A 16094-nucleotide genomic window follows, 5' to 3' on the forward strand; every position below is an offset into this window, starting at 1 on the left:
TTAGTTGTTGTTATGGACAGCAGTGAGGAATTAAATCACAAGCAGTGATAAAGCTAATATTCAGAGAGGGTTTTTTTTTCATTAAGAATACTTTTCATTTTCTGTTCAGACAGAAATTTTCATGATGCTTTCCAATCACAATATTTAGAAGAATGGAACAGCTCTTGGTTTGCTGACTCCACTGCTCATATGACCCTGGGAGGAAAAAAGTACTTTCCTGAGCTAGATTCAAATTGTCCTTTTAAACACACATGCTGGAATCTTTGTAACAGCCCTGTGAACTTAGGTATTGCAGAACGTAGTGGGACACACAATTTCTGGAAATCCTGGTAAACTGTGGCTAGCCGAAAGCTTAACCCGCTCTCTCTGCTTTGCTGTCTTGCACAATGTGCTTGTGTTTTCAGTCATTACAGTAATGGTGTCCATCAAATGCAGTTTCAGGAATGCTGGAGCACGAGACCATCCAAGGTGTCTCAGGGGTGAAACCGACAGGGCTGCGGAAGAGAACCTCCAGCATTGCTGATGAAGGCACCTACACCTTGGACTCCATCATCCGGCAGCTGAACTCCTTCCACTCGGTGATGTGCCAGCATGGAATGGACCCAGAGCTGATCAAACAGGTGGTCAAGCAGATGTTCTACATCATTGGGGCCGTAACGCTCAATAACCTTCTGCTGCGCAAGGACATGTGCTCCTGGAGCAAAGGAATGCAGATAAGGTGGGAAAGCCTGTTACAGTTCTCTTGAATGCACTGCAGGAAATCTTACTGGACTCTTGACATTGCTGAATATCTTTTTGATGGAGCTGCAGATATCTGGAATATTTATTTTTCCACATGCAAACAGGTGTAAGTGATGGTAAATCGATTTGGTGATATTTGGTTAAAAACAGCTTAGTTGACTTCGGCCAAATCCTACCTGACATTCACGGAAATGTGGTAGAAGCAAAGCAAAAAGTGTTTCCTTATCAAGTGGGCTTCAGAAATGTTGGTAATTGCTTTCTCAGTGTTTAGAGAAGAACAGCAAAGGTGCCTGCTGCTTTTTTTCCTATACTGGTGGTGCAGTGGATGGCTCTTTGTCTACACTAGCTTGCTGCATCCTGAGGTAAAGCCATCCGAATCGTCTGGATTTCACATCACTTGTCCAATGGATTTTGCTGGCATATGTCAGGAAATTTAGCCAGGGCATTCCAGTCCCTCAAGTTACCTCCCTAAGCCTCACTGTACTTTAACATGGACAAAAAACTCATTTGCCTTTCCTCTCACCACATTCACACAATTAATAGCTACAGAAACAAATGGGAAAGACTAGTTAGTGGAAATATTTGACAATAGTTTCTAACTGTTATGAAAGTCAAAATCCCTGCCTCAATTGGAAGAAAACAGTGTGAAGACAAAATAACAAGAAGGAAAAACACATAAGGACAAAGAGGCAGCACTGGGAAAGAGAAATTGCACATGGTTTCCATTTATCCATAATCAAGCATTAATGTTCTTGATGCTTTTACTTCTTTGTATAGGTACAATGTGAGTCAACTGGAGGAATGGCTACGTGATAAAAATTTGATGAATAGTGGGGCTAAGGAAACCCTGGAACCCCTCATCCAGGCTGCACAGTTGTTACAAGTGAAAAAGAAGACAGATGAAGATGCAGAAGCCATTTGTTCAATGTGCAATGCACTGACTACTGCCCAGGTGAGCAAATCCTCATTGCCTGTCTTGCTCAGTCCCTCCTGAGCAGCTCTCTTCTCTGTTGGTGTTTGCTATCCCTGCCAGCACTGCTGGCACACATGAATTGGAGGTTTCTTTGTTTTGCTAAAACAGGTTAAGTTGGAGGTGTGAAAAAAGGACCAGAGCCTTTTGAGTCTGGTGTTTGAGATTAAGTTTAGAACAAATGAGAGGAAGCACAATAGATTGGCTATACACATGTGCAGTGCTATCCATAGTCTCCCAGTTTTTGGAAATCCTTAGAGAAAAGTCTTCATTCAAAGACATCTCTGTACTCCAGACAGCTCTGCCTAGGATAGTAGGAATTGATCTTTCTGCCATCAGAGTTGGTATCCAGCCAAGTTGATGGGCAATTCAAACAGAGCTGTTGTCTCTGAGTCTGCAAACAAGAGTGTAAAGTTACTGTACCCATTAGCCTCAAAGGCTGAACCAGGTGGATCTCAGTAAACAGACTCCTATTTATGAAAGCTCAGATTTTGTACAGATATGTTGCACTTCTTTTTCAAACCATGCTACGTTTGCATAGAGCTTGTACAGGAGTAAATGGACCCAAGCATCTTTGATGCTTACTGAACAATTCTCACCAGGAAAAGGAAGAAATGCCCTATCTTTCACAGTTGTGTCAGCACTAGCAGTTGCACTGATAAAGCCATTCTATATTTTATTTATAAAAGCCATTACTGAAAAATGAATGTTTTGATTTTTTTAATAAAGGGAATGGTAAAAAAACAAAGAGAATTTGTAATAGGTTTTACAAGTTTCACTCATATTATTATTTAAAATTTTTGTTTCCTAATTCTTGGTGGTTTTAGCCCTGTTTTAAGAGAAATAGCTTGCTCACTTAAAAAGTTGTAACATTGCAGGAGGTCATGACTACAGGGCCAAAATTAGGGTGAGAAATACTTCATGTTTTCAGGGGTGGGTAGGAAAACAATCAGTTACTTCTCATTTTTCCATCATTTGGTATTTTCATCACATACATAGAAATTTAGGGTTTCTACCTCTGAAGATCATATGTTCTGAAGGAGGCAGTCATTTAACATAGCATTGAGTAGGGTGATGGAATTCTGCATTAATCAATAAAGCAAAAAATTAACTGATACTTTTAAATTATTTTCTTTTTTAAAATAGCTAATTTTAAAATTATATTATTAGTAATAATGGATGCATCTGTTGATTTATCAGTAACATGAACCTGAAAGTGATTGTTGTTCTTCACAGATTGTAAAAGTTCTGAATTTGTACACTCCAGTTAATGAGTTTGAAGAGAGAGTCTTGGTGTCATTTATACGTACAATACAGGTATGTCTATATTTTCATCAAAAAACATTTGACTCTTTCTAAGAAAACCTCTGATAAGCCAAACTCACTTGCATCCTGAAATGCTTTCAGGAAAATGAATAAACTATGCTTTTTAGCTCTCATAGTTTAACAGCATTGAAAAGGTGATGTCAGTCTTAAAATTTAAGCAATCACAAGTTCCTGCCCCTAGACTTGCATGAAAGTGTTAGTTTCCCTGTCAGTATATATGAGGTTTTCAGGTGGGAGGTTTTTGTGCTTATTCATCGTGGTGTGTGTAAGCTCACTTGTATGACAACTTTTCAAGCACTAAGATTTAGATATGTGAATTTACTCAGACTTGTGTCTGCATGTGAAATTCTGTGCTTTGGAAACTGAGGCCTACATCCATACCAAAGTTCTTAATTTAGTCCTTCTGTTTTTGTATATATTGGTGAAAATTGAACGTTTTGAAAATTCCAAAGAGAAGCAGCCAGTAGAGCAAAATTAAAGAAAAAAAAAAACATGAACCTTCTGGTCCATTAGAAATTGAATTACAGTATACAAGGTAAGGGAGGTTGGGAAGACAGAACTGAGATAAAGCTGTAATTCCACTTACTGAAAAGGTGGTTACCAGATACTGGGCAAAATCTTCCTTTTGCAGGGCATTTAAGTATTCCCAGGTTGCATTTTACAAGGGAGATGTGCAGAACTGAAAGTGACCAAAGTAGCTGCAGTTTACTGGCAGAGTTGGTGTAAACGTGTCGGCTCAGGTCAGCACAGAGTGTGTTTGCACACAGTCTGCAAGCACAGATCATCTCTGTAAGGTGGTTGTTAGCAGTCAGCTGGCTAAATGCTGATGTGATTGCTTTCTTATCTTTGCAGGTGCGTCTGCGAGACAGGAAGGACTCTCCTCAGTTGCTCATGGATGCTAAACACATCTTCCCTGTTACTTTTCCGTTTAATCCATCCTCTCTGGCTTTAGAAACCATTCAGATCCCAGCCAGCTTGGGCCTGGGCTTCATATCACGTGTCTGATCCCGAGAATGTCCCGTCAGTGTTAGGTGGAGAACCAGTTGCCTGATATCTGTACCTGTTAAAACGTAGTGAGCCACTAAACCCACGTTTTCTGAACAAAAGCCTGTCTAAGCCCAGATGTGTAGTTAAGGTAGCTGGGAAACTGCACAGCAGCACCACAGGCTGAACGCTCATAGAAAGATGTGCGTTTGTGCTCAGTCATGGCATTTATGAGGACATCACTGATTCATACACTTGCAGAGTATGGAAATCGGGCTTGGACAAAAATTGTGTCTTCAGCTGTCTAGAGACATTTTTAGATCTTTAGGAAACATATTTAAATAGTGTAAATTAAAATCCATATGTAATCTTCTCATAGGTGGGGACCAATAGGGACAGTCACAGTCCTGAACATGGAAGACTTGAAAGTAATGCATTTTGTAGTAGAATACACAGTCACGTGGGAGCCTGTTACATTTAATTTGTAAAAACTGGAATGGAAAAACACAAACTGGCAATATATAAAGTTATTTCTTAAACCACTTCCTCATTTATGTCAGTTTGACATAAATTGTAGTGATAAGTCTTATAGCTCACTCTATGCTCTTAGGTGTTCATTTGTTAGAACTGTGGTTTACCAAGCAAACTAAATCGCTGCTGCATATTCTGTTGTTTTAAATGTACGACAGTATCATACGAAGCACTAAAAATAAGATACTTCATTTTTTTTGTCGTCAACCTTATTTACAGTCTGTTGCAGTCTGTTCTTTTAACGGGATTTTTGCACATTGTATCAAGTAACACCTGTAGAGGAAAATGGTAACTAAGCACAAGTAGCACACTGGAAATTATACGTTTAGTTATTTTTAAAAGTAGTTAGCTAAAAATACAGAATCTTGAAGCAAATGATTGGAAGTCAGTCATGATTTTAGTATTTATTTAGGTTATAGAGTCTGTCTGATGCTGTTCTTTGTTTGTAAACCCCAGAGATGACAATGTGTATTTTGAGTATAATCTCTTGGTTTTTTGCCACTTGAAAAAAAAAAAACCAAAAAAAACCACCAAAAACAGAGAAAAGTCATCTTTCACACTGGAATACGAGAGGAAAAACTTTAATAGAGAATTTCTGCAGGGTCTGATTCTTAGAAAGGTTGACGAACGAGAAAGTTAAGTAGGTTTTGACTATGATGCTGTCACTTGACTATGATTCATGCTGGTTTAATGGTTGGAAATCAGAGTGCATAATGAGAAACTGAGCTATTTTGAATGTTGCACATTTTACTGGAAAGATTTTTCTGTCTCACACATCTTGGATCTGCTATATAAAATTCACATTTCACAATGTGAGGCATAAGCGCTGAAGTCTTGTGTAAGGGGTTCCAGTTCTGTGGTGTATGGCTCAGATATAGATGTAAAAATAAAGCCACACACATTGCTCAGTTGCATTGTGCAATATTTTTAATGTATTATAATAATCTGCATCTTAGTGTTAACATTAATTTATTTTACAATATTGATAAATAACCTAGAGGTACACTATTAGACTGTTCGGTGCTCCTCTGTTTGCCTGCAGATTCACAGAGAAAAGATTTGCTGTTAAGCAGACTGAAACATTTCAGTTTTGTTTTACTTGAGAGGCAGACATGCTGTTTGTATGGTTGCTAAAACTGGAAATAAAGACAACATAAACTTTGTCAGTATCATTTTAAGATGCTCATGTCATCTTGTATTTAAGTAGCCAATATGACATTTGATGGATGTCGGTACTTTCAAGATATTATACTGGTAGAAAGGTTCTGAATGATCTTTGCTAAATGAATTAGATTGTTTTCCTCTGCATCATATACCGAACACTCCTTTTTCAAATGTTACTTGATTTCTGAAGCTGTGGCTGCTGTGAAGTGGCTCCAAATAAGGTGTAAGGTCGTTTTCAGACTGTCAGGGTACTGTACTTGTGAGAATGTAATGGCAGAGCCTTCACATCCAGTAACAAGGTTAGGAAAGGAAACACAGGAGAACATGCTGACCTACCAATTTTTTTCTGCTATTGAAAAACAAACAATTGGCATTACAGTATGTTCACACTCTAGATCAGGAAATGTATCCACTACTTAAGCGTTAGTGTTTAAACTGTTTGCCTAAATGTATTTTTGTTTATTTTTAAAGTTTGTTTACCTGTAAAAAGCCTTATTGTATCGTTTCCTTTAAAAAAGTAGTGTTCAGTAATTTATAGGTATCATCCTCAAACTCAGTGGTTTGACCATTACTTTTATATCACATTAAAAGTATATGCTGCTTGACATGTTTTAAAGGAAAATATTTTTGAGTTGGAATAGATGTGTAGTTGGTAATTCATCTAACATTTTACATGGCAGTATTTTACATGCACTTTTCAGAAGTAAAATTTCAGTGTGAGTGTATAACTTTCACCTTAGGACTAAAATCTCTTTAACCATGGAATATAATGCAGAATTGTTTGAATTTTTTTTCCTTTGAATCATTGTTATGCTCTTTTAATGTGGACATATCTTTTATATTTTAATTTATTATCTATTCAGATGATAGATTCTATCAGATGCTGGAAAAATACTTATCAATGACCCCTTAGAAATATATACAGTTATTCTACAGATTTTGCACAATAATTACCTCATTCAGTTTGGTGTATTTTTATTCCAGTGATCATTTTATTCTGATGTTTAGGACACAGTCTTCTATCCAAATTTTGAAAACTTGCTTCTCACTCTTCAAACTGGGATGGAACATAAAAGTGCTTAAGTCAGTTAAATGAGATTAATCTGTTACAGGAAAAAGTAGCATCACCTTCATGAAAGTGGATTGATATCCAGCAACATTTGTTCCCAAGTTGGAAACACCAGCAACTGCAATTTAAAGGTCTATATGTAATTTGTGATTTAAACTGAACACATTTCAAATACCATACTAAAACTATGAGTAAACACTTGGGTGTTTTTTAAGATGCTGATACTTCATGCGGTGAGTAAAAGCCTTTAAACATAGGTTTTCACTTGATGCCACTACAGTACATAGAGGAAAAACAAAACATTGTCAGAATTACCTGAGCTCTGATCTGTTGTAGTGTCTGATGTTGTACTTAGTAAATGTATGCATCATAAAAACTGTAGACTAATAGCTATCACTGGAAGATGTCCAAATAAAAGTACAACTGTACAGTTTGTTTCAGATTTTTTTGGTTGGTTGGTTGGTGGCTCATGAGCTGGGTGCTGGCACGGACCCCAGATGGTCACAGGGTTCCCTCTGCGTCCATGGCAAGCCTGGTGTTGACTGCCAAGGGAGTTGGTTAAAATCTGAGGATGTGTAAATACACACCCAGATAGCAGCAGTGTGCCATAAACTGCTGTGCCTACAGGGAAATACTTTGTTCAACGTAACCCGTTTCTAGTGAGGGTGTCTTGTCATCTAATAGTAACTGTTCCTGAAATAAAAATTGAGTAACTTCACTAAAACATTCCTTTGTGTGCCAGGTGGGGAGGACTGGTGTAGGTCTTGGCATGTTTCCACCTGCTGAAACAGGATCCTGTGGTTATTCAAGTCTTCTTCCTCATAAAGGATATTTGACTGTTGCACCTGTTAGTGCTTTAAACCTACTAAATACACTCAGTTGTTAATTTTTATCTTATTCTGAGCTTGTCATAGAAATTCCTTTACAGTGCTTTCTTGGGGAGGTGATTAATGTTTCTGTCGGCTTTCTCCGCTGGGTCCGGACTGCTCCCTCTGGCACCTGCGGTGTCCATCATTCCCGGTCCCTAAAGGTGTATCCGAGGTGCCGGCTGTGCCAGGACGGTGGCTGGGAGCACTCCCCAGCTCCGCTGGACGGACAGAGCCCGGGATCCTGCTGCCCGCGGAACCTGCTGCGCTCCGCGGGCGGGGAGCGGGGCAGGGCCGGGGCCGGGAAGGGAGCGGGGCAGGACCGGGGCCGAGAGGGGAGCGGGGCAGGGCTGAGGCCGGGCAGAAGGGAGCGGGGCAGGGCTGAGGCCGGGCAGAAGGGAGCGGGGCAGGGCTGAGGCCGGGCAGAAGGGAGCGGGGCAGGGCAGTTCCCCACGCCCCGGGGCGGGGGCCGGGCCGGACCGCGGCCACCTGCGGAACCTGCGGCGGCTCTGCCGAACCGAGGCTGTGCCCCGATGGCGCTGGCCGAGCTCTACACGCAGGTGAGCGCGGCTGGGGGCTGGAGGGGAAGGGGCCGAGGGGAAGGGGCCGTACGGGCCCCGCCGGAGCGCTTCGTGCGGGCGCTGGGCACAGCGCGGAGCCGCCCGTGCGGGACATCGCGCCACGGGGCACCGTGGGGAGACGCTTTTCTCTGAGGAAAACGCTCCTTTTGTGAGGCTCTCGGCCTCTAGGAGCGGGTCTCGCTGTTTTAGCCAGCGATTAGGCGACGTGAAGGTTCAGCTGCCCTTCCCTGGGCACTCAGGCTCGGGGCGCCGCGCTTTCTGTTGGGCAAATACTGAATGTGCGTGGCAGAGCTTGGCCCTAAAGCAAAGATTGTTCCTCCTTAATGCACCTGCTTAAACTTTTGCACAACTTTCCCTCTTCTCCTGTAGTCCCCGGAGTGCTGTGACGTATCGTTTGTTTGCTTAGCTTTAACACCCAAAGCGGCAGGGCTGTGTTGGTGATTTAATCCGCCTGTCGCTCGTGTGTTGCAGCAGCAGCCGCTGCCATGCAGCCTGGTGCTGCAGCGCTGCTGGGTCCCGCCGCGGGAGCGAGCGCGCTTTTCCCAGGAGTAAAGTCGGGCAGGTGAAGGGGGGAAGGAGCGCGGGTGTAACCCGACACGGAAATGAGCAAACTCCCGTCTGTTTACCTGCGAGGCAGGGTTTGGAGACAGCCGGCTCTGGAGGCTGAGTGCATTTACCAATGGAGGCTCCTGCAACTCCAGGGGACTTTCCTGAAGAATCAGTGCTTTTATCACATTCTTCTCCCTCCCTTTGTCGTCCTTGACCTAGTGCAGTTCATTTTCTCGCATGGGAGCGCACTGCGTGCCCCTGAGGCTGTTTGGTGGTGATATTCTAACTCGCAAAGAAAGAATTCAATTTAACGAGCATTTTTTGTAAGACAGGAGGAGATCAGCATAGTGTAGGAATGATACAAATAACAATTTATAGTTGGATAAACGTGGAAAACTTAAATATAAAGCTAATTTAGCCGTGTCTTCCATGTGGCTGTTAAATAGATACTTGTGGAGCTGGGCTTTTGTCCCCTTGGTCAGATAGATGGAAGCGTTGCCCTTACAGTGGTTTGGAGTTGTTCAGAAGTTTTTATGATTTTGGATATTGTGTGAAATAATGCCATCATGCTGAAAACATCAGCAAAGGGGTGTCATGGAAGCAGCTGAGGTTTCCATGGTGGCTCATCCCCTGATGAGCACCAGGTTGGTGTGTGGCTCACTAGAAAGATCAATATCTGTCCTTAGAGTTACTGAAAACAGCTGAAGTCACTGAGCAACACAGACTAACTCACAGGACTTTCTTGTGCAAGTCCCTCCTGCCCTAAATGCCTTGCTGTTGGTCCTTGGGAGTTAGAATTAAGGAAGCTACAGAGCGTTTTGCGGGGACTTCTGTAGACACCCACCATGGTTCTGTGGGGTTCTTGGGGCAGAGATGCTCATGTTCTGAGGATCTACTGGAGCTTCTGAGGCTTCTTCCAAATTAGAGTGGGGAAAAAAGTTGTTTCTGCCAAAACCAACAGTTGCAGCACCAAAACGAAAGGGAATACAAGTCCCCAGAGTATCTGTGTGTCTGCTCACACTCCATGGAATGGTGACTAATGTTAATTTTTCAAGTAAGCAGCTGCAGCTGTTCTCACAGCTTTATTTAAACAGCTTGTTTCAACTGACCATGAATATAGCTAGGATGAGGGAATTAAAGGAAAAGTTTTGGCTATCAAAACAGGAAGATGCTGGAAGACTATATGTTATAGTTTCTTGTGTGAGTATGGACAGATGATGTCACTTTGTCAAACCCTGTCAGGATGAGAAGGACACACTCCACATTCGTAAAGCAATTCCCCACTGACTGAGGTTTCCAGCTGTGTTATGTCCTTTTAAGGAATGTTGTTTCCCATAGCTTCTCAGGCAGAGCATTTAAAGAAGTTGCTTTTGCTTCAGCATTTTAACTTCAGTATAGGAGATGTAAATGCTTCAAACGGCATAACTTACCTTCAGATATTTTTTTCAAATATCTGTGCTTCAGTAGGTTAGAGCTACCTTGCTGGGATGGAACTAAGGTATGCCAGTTGGTTGCTTGTGAAGAAAGAAACCAGCCAGTAGTTTTTGAAGTTTGTCCTAGAGCAGGGAAAGATGTTTGGAGGTTGCACTTCAGCCCCATTAAAAGAAAGGGAACTGTGCAAAGTCTTTCTTGCCTGTGGCAAAATGCATTCTGAGTTCAGTGTCCTCTACTTGAATTCAGGGAAGCGATTGTCTATACTTGTTTGTCTGAATTCTGGTAAATGAGATGCTTTCTCTGGTACTTGCTTATTTGACCCCTCCTAGAAACAAGGTCTCTCCATTAAGTGCGTTTTATTCTTTGTTCAGTGTTAGAGGATTTGAAGAGCCTGGCGACAGTCTGGCCCTTGCTCACCTTCCTGCATGCTGTGTTGTTCTGCAGACTCTGCTCTGAACAGGAGCAGAATACACTACTGAAATTAATGAGTCTGCTTTCTCTTTTTATTCTTTCATGAAAAATAACAAAGCCACAGAAAATATATCCTGCTGTACAGAGCTAATAATAATCGCCAAAAGTCCTGGAATTGGGTTGCATTTGATGTTTGAAAGGTATTTTTTAATGCTAGCCTGGTGTTATAATAGTAGCTAAGCTAACTGTTGTCTTGTTTTTCTGTTACAGTACAATAGGGTTTGGATCCCTGATAATGAAGAAGTTTGGCAGTCTGCAGAAATCACAAAAAACTACAAAGCTGGAGACCGTTTTCTCCATGTGCAATTAGAAGATGGAACTGTAAGGAGAAAAGTCTGAATTATTGCGGGGTTTGCTGAGATATGTTTGTGTAGAAACATAGAACTCACCATTATGGGATCTAAATAACACATACATATTTCCCTTTTTCATCATATTGAAGTACACATCTGCTGCTCAAAAATATGAGGAGTGCAATTCCCCTGTCTGTATGCATTAGTACAGAGAACATACCTCAAAGATCACTTTGGAAACAAGCCCTGAAACTCATCCTAAATTGAAGTAAAAAGCAGAAGTGCAGGGGAGGCATAGTTCTCTCTCACAGCCAGCTGTTGCTTTTTTTGTCAGTGTAACATTTGTTAATTTTAGTATCCAAGTTCTTTACATATTTAATACTTTGAAAGCATTTCTGTATTTCTGCATTCCTGTTCCATAAAGACAAGTATTAAAGGTATGATTAAATGGATTTGTTGAAACAGAAGTGAGTTTTAAACTTTCTGTAAAGAAAACTGAGGGGTTGCAAGTAAGGGCAGTTATAGAGCTGACTTGAGTTCTGACCAGGTCTTTATTTTCATTCTGTTGAAGCTGATCTGTTATTCTCATCTGTACTTGAAAAATGTCAGTGTGTGGAGATCTAAACATGTGTCCCATTTTTACAGATTTCAGTACAAAATATTGTAAATAAAGAGAATGTGGCTTTCTTTTTCATAAGCAACAAACAGCTCCAATTCCCCCAAGTTCAGTGGGATGTATGGAATCAATGAACTAGAAGACCAGACAAGGCTCCATCACCTCCATAACTTCATGTAAAGGCAGAAGATTTTTATTTATGCAAACATAATGCATTTTATAACATTTCAACTAATTTTTGTTGACAGGAGCTGAGTTACCCTGTTGATCCAGCTGCTTTGCCACCACTACGAAATCCTGACATACTTGTTGGTGAAAATGATCTCACTGCACTCAGTTATCTCCACGAACCTGCTGTTCTACACAATCTTAAAATTCGTTTTGTGGAGTCTAAGCTTATCTACACATATAGTGGTAAGCTAAGTGAAACGAAGAGTTTTTCTAAAAAAAACTTTTTAAAAAAGTATTAATCTTGATGCAGTTTGCAACATGATGTGTGTAATGTTTTCCTGAAGTGTATTTTAACTCATGTTAACTGGTTTTATACCATAGTATAGACTTGTTTGTTCATCAGCATCTTCTACCTAAAAAATATTCCTGCTTTGTATTATTTCAACTATTGCTGCCAGAACCAGGCATTTCATATACCTAACCTGTGTTTTACTTTTGTTTTGTACACTTGGCTGTAGGAATAATTCTGGTTGCAATAAACCCCTATAAGCAGCTGCCAATATATGGAGATGCCATTATCCATGCATATAGTGGGCAGAACATGGGGGACATGGATCCACACATTTTTGCTGTGGCAGAAGAAGCATACAAGCAAATGGCAAGGTTCAGTATGTTCTCTGATGTCCTTAAATAACACTTGAAGTCTTGTGGCAGTCAGTGTTAATTGTCATTTAATTTTTCTGTGTATGTGCCGCTGGCTATTAGGAATACCTTTGAAGACATAGCTTAATTAGAGGAGAAGGGATTCCTTAAGCAGCTGAGGAATTTCTAGAACTCAAAACTACTTTCATTCTTGATGAGGGGTAAAACACTGACTTAGTGAAGAGCAATGACATCAACATAGAGGTTACAGCTGAAGGTTAAGAGAAGAATAGATGAAAGGTTGAACAGATATGTGAGAGTTGGGTCCAGCTGTGATTTCAAATGTTGTTTCATATGTGTAATTCCTACATTTATACATGCCCTTTATACATGTCTGACATAAACTGTCTGATTATTTGGTTTTAGAAATAACAAAAATCAGTCAATTATAGTCAGTGGAGAATCAGGAGCTGGAAAGACTGTGTCTGCAAGGTATACTATGAGATACTTTGCCACTGTGAGTAAGTCAAGCAGCAATGCACATGTGGAGGATAAAGTATTGGCATCCAATCCAATAACTGAGGTAAGTTTTGGAGGATGTCTGTCAAGTCTGTACTCATCAAGGGAAGAATTCTGAGAGCTTCTGGGAAATTTTGTTTGAAATCTTTAGAGATTCTTTATCTGTCTGAGTTAGATATCTAAATTAGAAAGCTCAGCCTCTGAACATTGCTGATGGAAAGAGGTGGTCAGCCTCAGGAGCACCCAGTCCTGTCTGATTTACCAGTGGTCCTTTGGAGGTCCTAGTTTGCCTCCAGAGTGTTGTTTGACCACCTAATTAGATGCTGATATAACAGTATTGATCAAGTTGTTTGGTTTTATTTATTGGATCCTTATGGTGGAAAATCATACTTTGTCTAATTTTCAGTTTATGTAGCATTATACTATTTGACTTGAGGCTTTTCTTCAGTTTTGGGCCTCAAAATTTAATAGCTTAGTGCTGAGACTCATCCCTGAGCACATTTGATTTTAGAAACTTGTAGATGACTCAAGTTTTGACTAAGTTATTCTTATGAGACACGTGAGTAAATCAAATTGTAAGAGTTTATAATTTCTGCAGGCTGTGGGCAATGCAAAAACCACACGGAATGATAACAGCAGTCGATTTGGGAAATACACTGAAATCAGTTTTGACCGGAGTTACCAAATCATTGGAGCTAACATGAGAACATACCTGCTTGAGAAATCCAGAGTTGTATTTCAGGTGGGTAGAATACAGTCTAAAACAGTCAGTGTCAATATAGCTCCTGATGCACTATACTAGTTCTATATAGAAAATATTATGTGAAGTTCTGGTTAGTGTATCCAATCAAATGAATCAGTTTGATTTATTTTTTAACAGGAGCTAATATTATTTATGCTAAGTTACTTTATTCCATGTTCTTCCTTACGTTAAGTGAAGAATTCTTCTCCGGAACAAACCCCTGATAAAAGTGCATGGAACATTTGAGAAATCTGTAATTTGTGGTTACAGCGCCAATTGTATCTGGAAAGGAACGGCATATACAGTGCAGAGAGAGTCTCAGTAAAAAAAAAAAAAATGGCTGAAATTTTATAAGGCCAGGGCTTATTTTATGTGACTAACTACAGTGTTATGGCTTAGTTGTGATAATATACTAAAGAAGGTATTTAGTTTTATAAAATGGTTTTTACAAAGGTTTCTTTTTTAGTAGTATTGTAACCTCTTAAGTACACTGAAAAATATCTCTGTATATCTTCTGCCCTGAAGGATGGTTTGGAAATTGAGAATTTTTTGAGTTCCCACAGGGCAGTGTTTCAGCTGACACTCCTACACATTTTTTGCTACGGTATTTGGTGGTTCTTATTAGTAGATGATTGTTCAGGCTGAAGAAATCATTAACATCCTTGGGAAAAGAACTCTGCATATTGGCAGTGGAAATAAAATATACTTGAATGTATCACTTTCACAGCTCTTGCTAAGATGTGCCATTTTTATAACAAGCAATTTCTTTGCTAACCTATGTTGCAGCAGAATGTAGCCTTCAGTTATTATCTCTTTACAATAGCGTTGAATATAAAGTGTTTTTCAGGTTGTTTCTTCATTTTGTTGTTAATTATTTTTTCCTGTGATGTTACTCTTTGCTTTATTTTACAGTCAGAAAATGAAAGGAACTACCATATATTTTATCAATTGTGTGCATCTGCTATGCAACCTGAATATGAACATCTTAAATTGGGTAGGTCTCAAGAAAATAACCAACTCTTCACTTTCGCCATGAAGCATTTTAAGGCTGGGTTCATTTATCTACAGAAAAGCTGGGAAAAGTAGAATTTAGGTATATATTTACTCAGTCTCCATTCCAGTTTGTTTATTAGGTGGAATAATAATATTTCTAGGAATTATGGGTGCTAATTTGTGTCAGCTTAACTGAGTTGGGGACATGGACTTCCCTGAGAAAAAAAGAGGACCTCCAGCTCGTCACTGAAACATTGTCATCTTGACAGCATCTTTAAATTTCTTGTGTTATAAAAGTTTGAACAAGTGGCTTTCCTCAGTCCCTATTTTTTTCAGAATTAGAAGATTTGCTTCTTTTCTACAGGAAGTGCAGAAGAATTTAACTACACACGAATGGGTGGCAGCACTGTAATAGAAGGGGTTGATGACAGAGCAAATATGGTGGAGACTCAGAAGACATTTGCCTTACTGGGTAAATTCTTGGGGATGCATTTCCAGTTTTGTTTTGTTTTGTTTTGTTTTTCTGAAATGGGCAAAGGTGGATTATTTCTGAAATACCCAAAATGTTAGCAGTAATTACCGAAACAGTTTATTTCATAGCTTGTCCATTGTGGTGTTGGTCTCTTTTCGAAGTGCTGGGCAGGAGCAATTAGCAATTGGTGTTAATTGTTACTGGTCAGAAGCATTGAGGGCTGGAGTCTTCTTGGCTGGGTAACATGCTGTGACAGAAGTGGAACTGGAAGCTTCTTTGCCCCTGTAAAAGCTTATGTAAAAGCTAAATCCGAGTTGAGCTGGCACTTGGGGAGGTACAGGAACTTATGCCCAACATATCATCAGATTAGACAGGCAGAAAATTGGCAGAACCAAGGATTTGCATCGCACTCTGCAGAGATGCTGTACAATTCTTGGCTGTACAACAAAGCAAGTAACCCAGCATTGTTCTGCTTTAATTAATTGTATTGTTTTTGCGTATTTTAAATAATCAAGGAATGTTTTTTTAGGTCTGAAGGGGGATTTTCAGATGGATGTTTTTAAAATGCTGGCAGCAATCCTGCACTTGGGCAATGTGGAAATAGCAGCTGTTGGAGATGAAAGATCATCCATCAGTGTAAGGAAGTAGCTCATTCAGATACCCACATTTTCTATTCTATTTTATGCCAGAAGTGCTTTAGCAATAGTTTCTCTCAATATAGGGCTCAGAGCAGCATTAAATCTGGTGTACTAAACTCGATTGATTTCTCCATCTCCATCTGTGTGGAATCACAGCGAGCGTTCACATAGATGCTGTTCTGTGCCCAAGTTCAGAAACTCTTAAAAGGCAAAATGTGGCTAAGAGTACCCCATATCCAATTGATCCACAGCTGCTGGAAAATCCATTTTGGAACTCTGCAGGATGCAGGAAACAGAGCATAGTCAAAGCTGCTCAGAGTGT

General features: G+C 40.2%; 2 protein-coding genes across 10 annotated transcripts in view; both read left to right on the forward strand.

Annotated features, from left to right (window-relative positions):
* Positions 1 to 7511, forward strand: part of MYO5A (myosin VA) — a 98661-nt gene extending 91150 nt beyond the window's left edge. For all 5 annotated transcript variants that reach the window (XM_058422329.1, XM_040076945.2, XM_040076933.1 and 2 more), the window contains 4 exons: positions 436 to 718; positions 1519 to 1693; positions 2948 to 3028; positions 3890 to 7511. In XM_058422329.1, the coding sequence (XP_058278312.1) occupies positions 436 to 718; positions 1519 to 1693; positions 2948 to 3028; positions 3890 to 4042 (692 nt within the window). In that variant the 3' untranslated portion in view covers positions 4043 to 7511. The remainder of the gene's footprint in view (positions 1 to 435; positions 719 to 1518; positions 1694 to 2947; positions 3029 to 3889) is intronic.
* Positions 7512 to 8123: 612 nt separating this feature from the next.
* The window catches only part of MYO5C (myosin VC), a 32784-nt gene continuing 24813 nt past the window's right edge, over positions 8124 to 16094 (forward strand). For 4 of the 5 annotated variants that reach the window (XM_040076920.2, XM_040076921.2, XM_040076922.2 and 1 more), the window contains exons 1-9: positions 8124 to 8211; positions 10897 to 11007; positions 11844 to 12009; positions 12285 to 12429; positions 12835 to 12991; positions 13526 to 13669; positions 14582 to 14663; positions 15027 to 15134; positions 15664 to 15770. In XM_040076920.2, the coding sequence (XP_039932854.1) occupies positions 8185 to 8211; positions 10897 to 11007; positions 11844 to 12009; positions 12285 to 12429; positions 12835 to 12991; positions 13526 to 13669; positions 14582 to 14663; positions 15027 to 15134; positions 15664 to 15770 (1047 nt within the window). In that variant the 5' untranslated portion in view covers positions 8124 to 8184. Of the gene's footprint in view, positions 8212 to 10896; positions 11008 to 11843; positions 12010 to 12284; positions 12430 to 12834; positions 12992 to 13525; positions 13670 to 14581; positions 14664 to 15026; positions 15135 to 15663; positions 15771 to 16094 lie in introns of those variants that run through there. The other variant, XM_040076925.1, reaches the window with a different exon arrangement.

Source organism: Hirundo rustica, chromosome 13, assembly GCF_015227805.2.
Source record: "Hirundo rustica isolate bHirRus1 chromosome 13, bHirRus1.pri.v3, whole genome shotgun sequence".
NCBI classification, from domain to species: Eukaryota; Metazoa; Chordata; class Aves; order Passeriformes; family Hirundinidae; genus Hirundo; species Hirundo rustica.